The 12,724-nt window shown below is 44.4% G+C and overlaps 2 protein-coding genes across 2 annotated transcripts; both read left to right on the forward strand.

The window, feature by feature from the left end:
• Nucleotides 1-3,988: 3,988 nt before the first annotated feature.
• On the forward strand, nt 3,989-5,147 carry JR316_0002858 (uncharacterized protein; the record flags this gene model as incomplete). The annotated part of the gene is made up of 2 exons (XM_047888643.1): nt 3,989-4,870; nt 4,944-5,147. 2 exons carry the CDS (start codon nt 3,989-3,991, stop codon nt 5,145-5,147), a joined length of 1,086 nt encoding a protein of 361 aa, XP_047751017.1.
• Nucleotides 5,148-8,687: 3,540 nt separating this feature from the next.
• JR316_0002859 (uncharacterized protein) lies at nt 8,688-9,846 on the forward strand (the record flags this gene model as incomplete). Its single annotated transcript, XM_047888644.1, has 2 exons — nt 8,688-9,569; nt 9,643-9,846. 2 exons carry the CDS (start codon nt 8,688-8,690, stop codon nt 9,844-9,846), a joined length of 1,086 nt encoding a protein of 361 aa, XP_047751018.1.
• Nucleotides 9,847-12,724: the final 2,878 nt, after the last annotated feature.

Consider the following 12,724-nt stretch of genomic DNA (forward strand, 5'->3'; position numbering starts at 1 on the left):
AAAGCGGTCGACCGCGGCTACAGCCGATGTCGAGATGGCCGACGCGACCAAACCAGGTCCGTCGATTCAATCCCTTATTGATAAGGGCTTGAATGCACGTCTTAAGAAGCTCAACCTTGGATATGTGGGCAAGAAGGCAGGTTTTCGTAACCCTTCACCCATAACTTTGGATACTAATTATTATTCTAATTACCCAGACTTCGTCTGGCCAGAGTTCGTCCAAGGCTCCTCAACCTCAGGCCAAGAAAACTGGCCCTTCGAAACCCAAGTCGTCGTCGACGCCTTCGCAACGCAAGCCTCAAACCAAGGCTTCCAACAAGGTCGACAACAAGAAGAAAGGGAAGGGGAGAGCTCCCGTCAAGAACAACAATCCAAAGGGAAAGGGAAAGGCAAGAGCCTAAACGCGCGGTCTAATGTAGTACCTTTTACGTCGGTAAGACCCGCTTTCCCCAACTCTATTCCTGACGATATACTCACCATGACTAAAACAGACGCAGTTTCATTTGTACACCTCAATACCCCAATTTCTTTCTTATTGGCTGGCCAGTATAGATCTAGTGTACATTGTAGTCCTGGTGTTGTAGTTCCGGTTGATGTAGCAAACGACTTATCTCTCGGTTTAAATTATATGTTTTTCACACTGCCTTCTCAAAGTCTGATCATGCAAGCATGGAATGATTTTCAACGAAGAATAAGATGGCGTATCTATTTTTTGTTTAAAGAAGGCATGAATAAACCTTTTGATCCAGATTATGGAGTAAGTTCTAAGAAAAAAGAAAAACCTCCTGTATTACCGCAATTTATGGAACTTGGCCTTTCAATGGGACGTCGGTACGTTATTAAAACGATCGCAAGTATCCCGGAAGAAGCCCTCAAGGAGATGCGAAAGCACGCGTTCTCTCCTAAAAGGGACAAGATCCAAAAGTTTCTTATCGATAACAACTATGTTATTACGATGACAGATAAGAATCTTGGCCTCGCGGTGTCTGAACGCGACTGGATATTAAGGAATGAGCTCAATCTTCTTGAAGATGAACGTAATTACGAAGAGCTAGAATTCGAAGTTGCGCAAGAAGTAATGAAGAGCAAAATGATCCAGATGCAAACTCTTGCACGTACCGTCGAAGATGAACATCTGTTTCTATTTGAACTTGGGTTGTCTCGATTCTTTCTATCGAATGTACCGGAAGACGGATCATCGTTCAAGTATCCTCAATTTCATGGTATACCTAAAATCCACAAAAAACCTACTGGATTTAGGCCCATAATTCCGTGTCACTCTGTAGTATTTAATCCTGCAGCCAAGTTTGTATCAAAAGAGCTTAAGCCAATTATTAAATCGACTCCTTCAATCATTCACGGAACGAAGGATCTCTTTACGAGATTAAGCCAATTGCGTATAGACCCCAAACGACAATGGTATTTTGTCACCGGGGATGTAGTTGCTTTCTATCCCAATATTCCGTTGGACTTGTGCATCGAAATCGTTTGTAATATGTACGAGGAATGGTTACTCAACGCTTCGGAAGAAAACACTGCATTAGCCCATATTAATCCAAATTCGTTAGAGAATAACTTGGTTAAATTGGGCATCTTTAAACGTGCTATCGAGATTGGCAATACGCAATTGATAACACAACATGGGTCTAGATATTTTAGACAAAAAAATGGCCTCGCAATGGGCGTCGCGGATTCTCCGGACCTTGCTAACCTCTTTGGAGCCCATTTTGAAATAAAGTCAAAAATCTTAGACCACCCAAACGTGGCCTTCTATGGAAGGTACATCGACGATTGTTTCGCAATTGTTTACGCCGAGTCCGAAGCACTTGCACTTAATCTTATTAAAGAAACAATAAAGTTCGATGGTTGTGTTATCGAATGGGCTGTTTCCTCGTCGGGATGTCAATTTCTCGATGCTTTCATATTCAAGGAGTCTGGAAAACTTCATTGGAAGCCATTTGTCAAGACAGGAAACAACCGAGAACGAGTTCCATGGGTATCACATCATCCTTTGGACGTCAAACGTGGCGTCTACATTGGAGAGTTATCCAGGTTAGCCGTGCTATGTAGTACCAAGGAAATCTACATCGGAGCAATTAGAGACCTTAACGCTCTCTATTTGATGCGCGGTTATCCCGAAAACCTAGTCATGTCTTGGTGTAAGAAGAATATACAAGAACGTTGGGAAAAGCGATTCGCTTTACGAGTCGCAGAGCACGACGAATCCATTCTTGTACTTAAAACCAGATTTGATCAGGTATGGAATTGGTTTTCAGCTGCTGAACTTGGAAAGACTGTTACCGAGTACTGGTCGGCATGGTATGAACATGCCGAGAAAGGTCTGTATAGTGCAGACTCGTCCAGACCCCTTATCAAACCAGATCCAAATTACGTTCACGACCTCGATGATGTTCGCCCGGAGCTGTTCACACAGATCCTCGTGGACGGAGAAACTGAGTTCGTACCGGATTTGAGGAAGATAGGACTACTCGGAAGTCGTTGGATAGTATCGCGAAAGCGCAATACTAATCTTTTCGACCTTGCAAATGTGTGGAAGAAAACAGTCTTTCGTAAACTGGATGAAAACATCGCTGAAAAAGGTGGTGTTGTTCCCGAAACTCAAAACGTTAATGAAACTTATCATTCTGCTCTAGTTGAAGCTGCTGAACAGATAAGTATCGAAAGTGATAACGAGATAATACTTCATAGACGTTCAACCTCACAAGAGAGGGAACATCCAGAATTCGGCAGAATATCCAAATCTTACAACCGATGAAAAGAATACTAGCGCGTAAGGCGTAAAGCATTAGAAAAAAACCCTAACCGTAAGTATTCCTTGCTATAAAGTAACAAACATCTACTTACAAGCAACACTTTGGATTAAATAGCTAAACCTAAACCCTAAACCCTAAACCCTAAACCCTAACCTAACCCCAACCCTAAGCTAACTAAGTCTAACCTTAGTAGGAAGTAAGGTAGGCGTGTGAACTTCCGAACGGCATGTGATTGTGAAGGGCCGGATCTAATTTAGTACATGGGAAAAGTTACTTAGTACTTCGGGAAAAGTTCCTTAGTACCGTGGAAACATTTTTGATGGACCGGATCATGAACTGTCCAATTAAGATTCACAACAATCAATCATTCTATTGTTTGATTGTTAGGTAAGGACCCAGGTAAGCTATTTATACTCTAGACATGTGAATATTCCCATGTCGCGGTTACTCGGAGCCACGTAACCAGAGTAATCTATATCCATGTGATTCACATCACAGTCAATAACCCACGATGTCAAAGAACAAAAGTGTTGGATCCACTTTTGACAGGTTACCATGTGCCACATCGACCCGTGACACTCTGTTCATCAGAGACCTGTCTAACTTGACAATAAACATTGACAGATTTGTGATAGTCGGTAAGATACATGACAGCTGCGCAGCATCACTTCACGCGCTGTCATCGGATGTCTAGAACATTCCTTCTAAGAATAGCCACTGAAGAGTCTATAAAGACGAAAGGGCTGGTTGTTGGGATCCCCCAACAGCCCTCTGGCTTCTTTCCATTTTAACTCCCAGTTTAAACTAGTCGCTCGCACCTCGCTTCGCTCGGTGCTCGCTCCCCCCCTAACCCCTAAAACCCTAAACCCTAAACCCTAACCCGGAAATGAACCTGTGGCTGTAATGGCTGATGTGGCGCCCCTTGGTAAAGGGCTTAAAGGGTATTAGCCTGCCATGTCCAATGGCATGAGAGTGTCCCTTGGTAAAGGACTTAATAGGCAATAGCCTGCTCTTTTGTCATGAGCGGTATGTAGTGATCGTTTGCCTGTACGGTAGCGCCCATTGCTTGCACTGGTCCACGCCCGTAAAAAATCACGAGCCGCTGGCTTCTTTCCATTTTAACTCCCAGTTTAAACTAGTCGCTCGCACCTCGCTTCGCTCGGTGCTCGCTCCCCCCCTAAACCCAACGACTTTGCTATCACCCATCAGCCACTATGTCATCCCAATATTCTGCTGCTTTCTCTCGTGCCATGTCCCCCACCCTGGACGCACTCACCCAGGCCGTCGTCAACAACACCGTCTTCGGCGTCAACGATGAAGCAGGCCGCCAAAACGCTCTCATCGACGAGCTGGCCACTGTGGTCATCAAGAAAATAGCTGAGTGCCGCTCCGTTGATCAAATAATAGACTGCGTCTTTTTTGACTATCGCGCTGCCCTTAGGGAGTTTCTCCTCAACCTCGCATCGTGGTGCGACAAGAGGGAAACAGTCAGGGCTAGCCTTGAGCGCCTTGAACTTGCCGTTAGCGCAGGCAGCACCCCCAATCGCCTTAAGGTGAAGGCTCCCGAGTTCCAACTCACGAAGGAATTCGCGGATGCCGGGTCAGCGGAGGCTCTTCGAGTCTCTACTACGTTCTCCACCGCTCGTGACGTCTTCCAAAAGGCGATTAACGACGGCGCCATTCAGGCGAAAAAGGACGAACTGGCCTTTTGGGAGGATAAATGCGCACTCGCTTCTTGCTATGAAGCTGCTGCGGTCATCGTTAAGACAACTTACGAAGACCGCAAGTCCAGCTATAAGCTCCCCGTTTTCTCTACAGACAACAAGGGAGTTCGTCGCATAGCAGAGTGGGTAACGTCGCCGCAAAAGAAAGCCGAGTGCAGTGCGCTGCAAACTATACTGCCGGCTATCTTTTCTCATATCAAACAAATTGTCAAATTGCGCCACCGCGCTTTGGCAATTAAGATTGAGAAAAAGCGGTCGACCGCGGCTACAGCCGATGTCGAGATGGCCGACGCGACCAAACCAGGTCCGTCGATTCAATCCCTTATTGATAAGGGCTTGAATGCACGTCTTAAGAAGCTCAACCTTGGATATGTGGGCAAGAAGGCAGGTTTTCGTAACCCTTCACCCATAACTTTGGATACTAATTATTATTCTAATTACCCAGACTTCGTCTGGCCAGAGTTCGTCCAAGGCTCCTCAACCTCAGGCCAAGAAAACTGGCCCTTCGAAACCCAAGTCGTCGTCGACGCCTTCGCAACGCAAGCCTCAAACCAAGGCTTCCAACAAGGTCGACAACAAGAAGAAAGGGAAGGGGAGAGCTCCCGTCAAGAACAACGATCCAAAGGGAAAGGGAAAGGCAAGAGCCTAAACGCGCGGTCTAATGTAGTACCTTTTACGTCGGTAAGACCCGCTTTCCCCAACTCTATTCCTGACGATATACTCACCATGACTAAAACAGACGCAGTTTCATTTGTACACCTCAATACCCCAATTTCTTTCTTATTGGCTGGCCAGTATAGATCTAGTGTACATTGTAGTCCTGGTGTTGTAGTTCCGGTTGATGTAGCAAACGACTTATCTCTCGGTTTAAATTATATGTTTTTCACACTGCCTTCTCAAAGTCTGATCATGCAAGCATGGAATGATTTTCAACGAAGAATAAGATGGCGTATCTATTTTTTGTTTAAAGAAGGCATGAATAAACCTTTTGATCCAGATTATGGAGTAAGTTCTAAGAAAAAAGAAAAACCTCCTGTATTACCGCAATTTATGGAACTTGGCCTTTCAATGGGACGTCGGTACGTTATTAAAACGATCGCAAGTATCCCGGAAGAAGCCCTCAAGGAGATGCGAAAGCACGCGTTCTCTCCTAAAAGGGACAAGATCCAAAAGTTTCTTATCGATAACAACTATGTTATTACGATGACAGATAAGAATCTTGGCCTCGCGGTGTCTGAACGCGACTGGATATTAAGGAATGAGCTCAATCTTCTTGAAGATGAACGTAATTACGAAGAGCTAGAATTCGAAGTTGCGCAAGAAGTAATGAAGAGCAAAATGATCCAGATGCAAACTCTTGCACGTACCGTCGAAGATGAACATCTGTTTCTATTTGAACTTGGGTTGTCTCGATTCTTTCTATCGAATGTACCGGAAGACGGATCATCGTTCAAGTATCCTCAATTTCATGGTATACCTAAAATCCACAAAAAACCTACTGGATTTAGGCCCATAATTCCGTGTCACTCTGTAGTATTTAATCCTGCAGCCAAGTTTGTATCAAAAGAGCTTAAGCCGATTATTAAATCGACTCCTTCAATCATTCACGGAACGAAGGATCTCTTTACGAGATTAAGCCAATTGCGTATAGACCCCAAACGACAATGGTATTTTGTCACCGGGGATGTAGTTGCTTTCTATCCCAATATTCCGTTGGACTTGTGCATCGAAATCGTTTGTAATATGTACGAGGAATGGTTACTCAACGCTTCGGAAGAAAACACTGCATTAGCCCATATTAATCCAAATTCGTTAGAGAATAACTTGGTTAAATTGGGCATCTTTAAACGTGCTATCGAGATTGGCAATACGCAATTGATAACACAACATGGGTCTAGATATTTTAGACAAAAAAATGGCCTCGCAATGGGCGTCGCGGATTCTCCGGACCTTGCTAACCTCTTTGGAGCCCATTTTGAAATAAAGTCAAAAATCTTAGACCACCCAAACGTGGCCTTCTATGGAAGGTACATCGACGATTGTTTCGCAATTGTTTACGCCGAGTCCGAAGCACTTGCACTTAATCTTATTAAAGAAACAATAAAGTTCGATGGTTGTGTTATCGAATGGGCTGTTTCCTCGTCGGGATGTCAATTTCTCGATGCTTTCATATTCAAGGAGTCTGGAAAACTTCATTGGAAGCCATTTGTCAAGACAGGAAACAACCGAGAACGAGTTCCATGGGTATCACATCATCCTTTGGACGTCAAACGTGGCGTCTACATTGGAGAGTTATCCAGGTTAGCCGTGCTATGTAGTACCAAGGAAATCTACATCGGAGCAATTAGAGACCTTAACGCTCTCTATTTGATGCGCGGTTATCCCGAAAACCTAGTCATGTCTTGGTGTAAGAAGAATATACAAGAACGTTGGGAAAAGCGATTCGCTTTACGAGTCGCAGAGCACGACGAATCCATTCTTGTACTTAAAACCAGATTTGATCAGGTATGGAATTGGTTTTCAGCTGCTGAACTTGGAAAGACTGTTACCGAGTACTGGTCGGCATGGTATGAACATGCCGAGAAAGGTCTGTATAGTGCAGACTCGTCCAGACCCCTTATCAAACCAGATCCAAATTACGTTCACGACCTCGATGATGTTCGCCCGGAGCTGTTCACACAGATCCTCGTGGACGGAGAAACTGAGTTCGTACCGGATTTGAGGAAGATAGGACTACTCGGAAGTCGTTGGATAGTATCGCGAAAGCGCAATACTAATCTTTTCGACCTTGCAAATGTGTGGAAGAAAACAGTCTTTCGTAAACTGGATGAAAACATCGCTGAAAAAGGTGGTGTTGTTCCCGAAACTCAAAACGTTAATGAAACTTATCACTCTGCTCTAGTTGAAGCTGCTGAACAGATAAGTATCGAAAGTGATAACGAGATAATACTTCATAGACGTTCAATCTCACAAGAGAGGGAACATCCAGAATTCGGCAGAATATCCAAATCTTACAACCGATGAAAAGAATACTAGCGCGTAAGGCGTAAAGCATTAGAAAAAAACCCTAACCGTAAGTATTCCTTGCTATAAAGTAACAAACATCTACTTACAAGCAACACTTTGGATTAAATAGCTAAACCTAAACCCTAAACCCTAAACCCTAAACCCTAACCTAACCCCAACCCTAAGCTAACTAAGTCTAACCTTAGTAGGAAGTAAGGTAGGCGTGTGAACTTCCGAACGGCACGTGATTGTGAAGGGCCGGATCTAATTTAGTACATGGGAAAAGTTACTTAGTACTTCGGGAAAAGTTCCTTAGTACCGTGGAAACATTTTTGATGGACCGGATCATGAACTGTCCAATTAAGATTCACAACAATCAATCATTCTATTGTTTGATTGTTAGGTAAGGACCCAGGTAAGCTATTTATACTCTAGACATGTGAATATTCCCATGTCGCGGTTACTCGGAGCCACGTAACCAGAGTAATCTATATCCATGTGATTCACATCACAGTCAATAACCCACGATGTCAAAGAACAAAAGTGTTGGATCCACTTTTGACAGGTTACCATGTGCCACATCGACCCGTGACACTCTGTTCATCAGAGACCTGTCTAACTTGACAATAAACATTGACAGATTTGTGATAGTCGGTAAGATACATGACAGCTGCGCAGCATCACTTCACGCGCTGTCATCGGATGTCTAGAACATTCCTTCTAAGAATAGCCACTGAAGAGTCTATAAAGACGAAAGGGCTGGTTGTTGGGATCCCCCAACAGCCCTCTGGCTTCTTTCCATTTTAACTCCCAGTTTAAACTAGTCGCTCGCACCTCGCTTCGCTCGGTGCTCGCTCCCCCCCTAAACCCTAAACCCTAAACCCTAAACCCTTGGTAAAGGGCTTAAAGGGTATTAGCCTGCCATGTCCAATGGCATGAGAGTGTCCCTTGGTAAAGGACTTAATAGGCAATAGCCTGCTCTTTTGTCATGAGCGGTATGTAGTGATCGTTTGCCTGTACGGTAGCGCCCATTGCTTGCACTGGTCCACGCCCGTAAAAAATCACGAGCCGCTGGCTTCTTTCCATTTTAACTCCCAGTTTAAACTAGTCGCTCGCACCTCGCTTCGCTCGGTGCTCGCTCCCCCCCTAAACCCAACGACTTTGCTATCACCCATCAGCCACTATGTCATCCCAATATTCTGCTGCTTTCTCTCGTGCCATGTCCCCCACCCTGGACGCACTCACCCAGGCCGTCGTCAACAACACCGTCTTCGGCGTCAACGATGAAGCAGGCCGCCAAAACGCTCTCATCGACGAGCTGGCCACTGTGGTCATCAAGAAAATAGCTGAGTGCCGCTCCGTTGATCAAATAATAGACTGCGTCTTTTTTGACTATCGCGCTGCCCTTAGGGAGTTTCTCCTCAACCTCGCATCGTGGTGCGACAAGAGGGAAACAGTCAGGGCTAGCCTTGAGCGCCTTGAACTTGCCGTTAGCGCAGGCAGCACCCCCAATCGCCTTAAGGTGAAGGCTCCCGAGTTCCAACTCACGAAGGAATTCGCGGATGCCGGGTCAGCGGAGGCTCTTCGAGTCTCTACTACGTTCTCCACCGCTCGTGACGTCTTCCAAAAGGCGATTAACGACGGCGCCATTCAGGCGAAAAAGGACGAACTGGCCTTTTGGGAGGATAAATGCGCACTCGCTTCTTGCTATGAAGCTGCTGCGGTCATCGTTAAGACAACTTACGAAGACCGCAAGTCCAGCTATAAGCTCCCCGTTTTCTCTACAGACAACAAGGGAGTTCGTCGCATAGCAGAGTGGGTAACGTCGCCGCAAAAGAAAGCCGAGTGCAGTGCGCTGCAAACTATACTGCCGGCTATCTTTTCTCATATCAAACAAATTGTCAAATTGCGCCACCGCGCTTTGGCAATTAAGATTGAGAAAAAGCGGTCGACCGCGGCTACAGCCGATGTCGAGATGGCCGACGCGACCAAACCAGGTCCGTCGATTCAATCCCTTATTGATAAGGGCTTGAATGCACGTCTTAAGAAGCTCAACCTTGGATATGTGGGCAAGAAGGCAGGTTTTCGTAACCCTTCACCCATAACTTTGGATACTAATTATTATTCTAATTACCCAGACTTCGTCTGGCCAGAGTTCGTCCAAGGCTCCTCAACCTCAGGCCAAGAAAACTGGCCCTTCGAAACCCAAGTCGTCGTCGACGCCTTCGCAACGCAAGCCTCAAACCAAGGCTTCCAACAAGGTCGACAACAAGAAGAAAGGGAAGGGGAGAGCTCCCGTCAAGAACAACGATCCAAAGGGAAAGGGAAAGGCAAGAGCCTAAACGCGCGGTCTAATGTAGTACCTTTTACGTCGGTAAGACCCGCTTTCCCCAACTCTATTCCTGACGATATACTCACCATGACTAAAACAGACGCAGTTTCATTTGTACACCTCAATACCCCAATTTCTTTCTTATTGGCTGGCCAGTATAGATCTAGTGTACATTGTAGTCCTGGTGTTGTAGTTCCGGTTGATGTAGCAAACGACTTATCTCTCGGTTTAAATTATATGTTTTTCACACTGCCTTCTCAAAGTCTGATCATGCAAGCATGGAATGATTTTCAACGAAGAATAAGATGGCGTATCTATTTTTTGTTTAAAGAAGGCATGAATAAACCTTTTGATCCAGATTATGGAGTAAGTTCTAAGAAAAAAGAAAAACCTCCTGTATTACCGCAATTTATGGAACTTGGCCTTTCAATGGGACGTCGGTACGTTATTAAAACGATCGCAAGTATCCCGGAAGAAGCCCTCAAGGAGATGCGAAAGCACGCGTTCTCTCCTAAAAGGGACAAGATCCAAAAGTTTCTTATCGATAACAACTATGTTATTACGATGACAGATAAGAATCTTGGCCTCGCGGTGTCTGAACGCGACTGGATATTAAGGAATGAGCTCAATCTTCTTGAAGATGAACGTAATTACGAAGAGCTAGAATTCGAAGTTGCGCAAGAAGTAATGAAGAGCAAAATGATCCAGATGCAAACTCTTGCACGTACCGTCGAAGATGAACATCTGTTTCTATTTGAACTTGGGTTGTCTCGATTCTTTCTATCGAATGTACCGGAAGACGGATCATCGTTCAAGTATCCTCAATTTCATGGTATACCTAAAATCCACAAAAAACCTACTGGATTTAGGCCCATAATTCCGTGTCACTCTGTAGTATTTAATCCTGCAGCCAAGTTTGTATCAAAAGAGCTTAAGCCGATTATTAAATCGACTCCTTCAATCATTCACGGAACGAAGGATCTCTTTACGAGATTAAGCCAATTGCGTATAGACCCCAAACGACAATGGTATTTTGTCACCGGGGATGTAGTTGCTTTCTATCCCAATATTCCGTTGGACTTGTGCATCGAAATCGTTTGTAATATGTACGAGGAATGGTTACTCAACGCTTCGGAAGAAAACACTGCATTAGCCCATATTAATCCAAATTCGTTAGAGAATAACTTGGTTAAATTGGGCATCTTTAAACGTGCTATCGAGATTGGCAATACGCAATTGATAACACAACATGGGTCTAGATATTTTAGACAAAAAAATGGCCTCGCAATGGGCGTCGCGGATTCTCCGGACCTTGCTAACCTCTTTGGAGCCCATTTTGAAATAAAGTCAAAAATCTTAGACCACCCAAACGTGGCCTTCTATGGAAGGTACATCGACGATTGTTTCGCAATTGTTTACGCCGAGTCCGAAGCACTTGCACTTAATCTTATTAAAGAAACAATAAAGTTCGATGGTTGTGTTATCGAATGGGCTGTTTCCTCGTCGGGATGTCAATTTCTCGATGCTTTCATATTCAAGGAGTCTGGAAAACTTCATTGGAAGCCATTTGTCAAGACAGGAAACAACCGAGAACGAGTTCCATGGGTATCACATCATCCTTTGGACGTCAAACGTGGCGTCTACATTGGAGAGTTATCCAGGTTAGCCGTGCTATGTAGTACCAAGGAAATCTACATCGGAGCAATTAGAGACCTTAACGCTCTCTATTTGATGCGCGGTTATCCCGAAAACCTAGTCATGTCTTGGTGTAAGAAGAATATACAAGAACGTTGGGAAAAGCGATTCGCTTTACGAGTCGCAGAGCACGACGAATCCATTCTTGTACTTAAAACCAGATTTGATCAGGTATGGAATTGGTTTTCAGCTGCTGAACTTGGAAAGACTGTTACCGAGTACTGGTCGGCATGGTATGAACATGCCGAGAAAGGTCTGTATAGTGCAGACTCGTCCAGACCCCTTATCAAACCAGATCCAAATTACGTTCACGACCTCGATGATGTTCGCCCGGAGCTGTTCACACAGATCCTCGTGGACGGAGAAACTGAGTTCGTACCGGATTTGAGGAAGATAGGACTACTCGGAAGTCGTTGGATAGTATCGCGAAAGCGCAATACTAATCTTTTCGACCTTGCAAATGTGTGGAAGAAAACAGTCTTTCGTAAACTGGATGAAAACATCGCTGAAAAAGGTGGTGTTGTTCCCGAAACTCAAAACGTTAATGAAACTTATCATTCTGCTCTAGTTGAAGCTGCTGAACAGATAAGTATCGAAAGTGATAACGAGATAATACTTCATAGACGTTCAATCTCACAAGAGAGGGAACATCCAGAATTCGGCAGAATATCCAAATCTTACAACCGATGAAAAGAATACTAGCGCGTAAGGCGTAAAGCATTAGAAAAAAACCCTAACCGTAAGTATTCCTTGCTATAAAGTAACAAACATCTACTTACAAGCAACACTTTGGATTAAATAGCTAAACCTAAACCCTAAACCCTAAACCCTAAACCCTAACCTAACCCCAACCCTAAGCTAACTAAGTCTAACCTTAGTAGGAAGTAAGGTAGGCGTGTGAACTTCCGAACGGCATGTGATTGTGAAGGGCCGGATCTAATTTAGTACATGGGAAAAGTTACTTAGTACTTCGGGAAAAGTTCCTTAGTACCGTGGAAACATTTTTGATGGACCGGATCATGAACTGTCCAATTAAGATTCACAACAATCAATCATTCTATTGTTTGATTGTTAGGTAAGGACCCAGGTAAGCTATTTATACTCTAGACATGTGAATATTCCCATGTCGCGGTTACTCGGAGCCACGTAACCAGAGTAATCTATATCCATGTGATTCACATCACAGTCAATAA

This window comes from Psilocybe cubensis, chromosome 3, assembly GCF_017499595.1.
Source record: "Psilocybe cubensis strain MGC-MH-2018 chromosome 3, whole genome shotgun sequence".
Taxonomy (NCBI): Eukaryota; Fungi; Basidiomycota; class Agaricomycetes; order Agaricales; family Agrocybaceae; genus Psilocybe; species Psilocybe cubensis.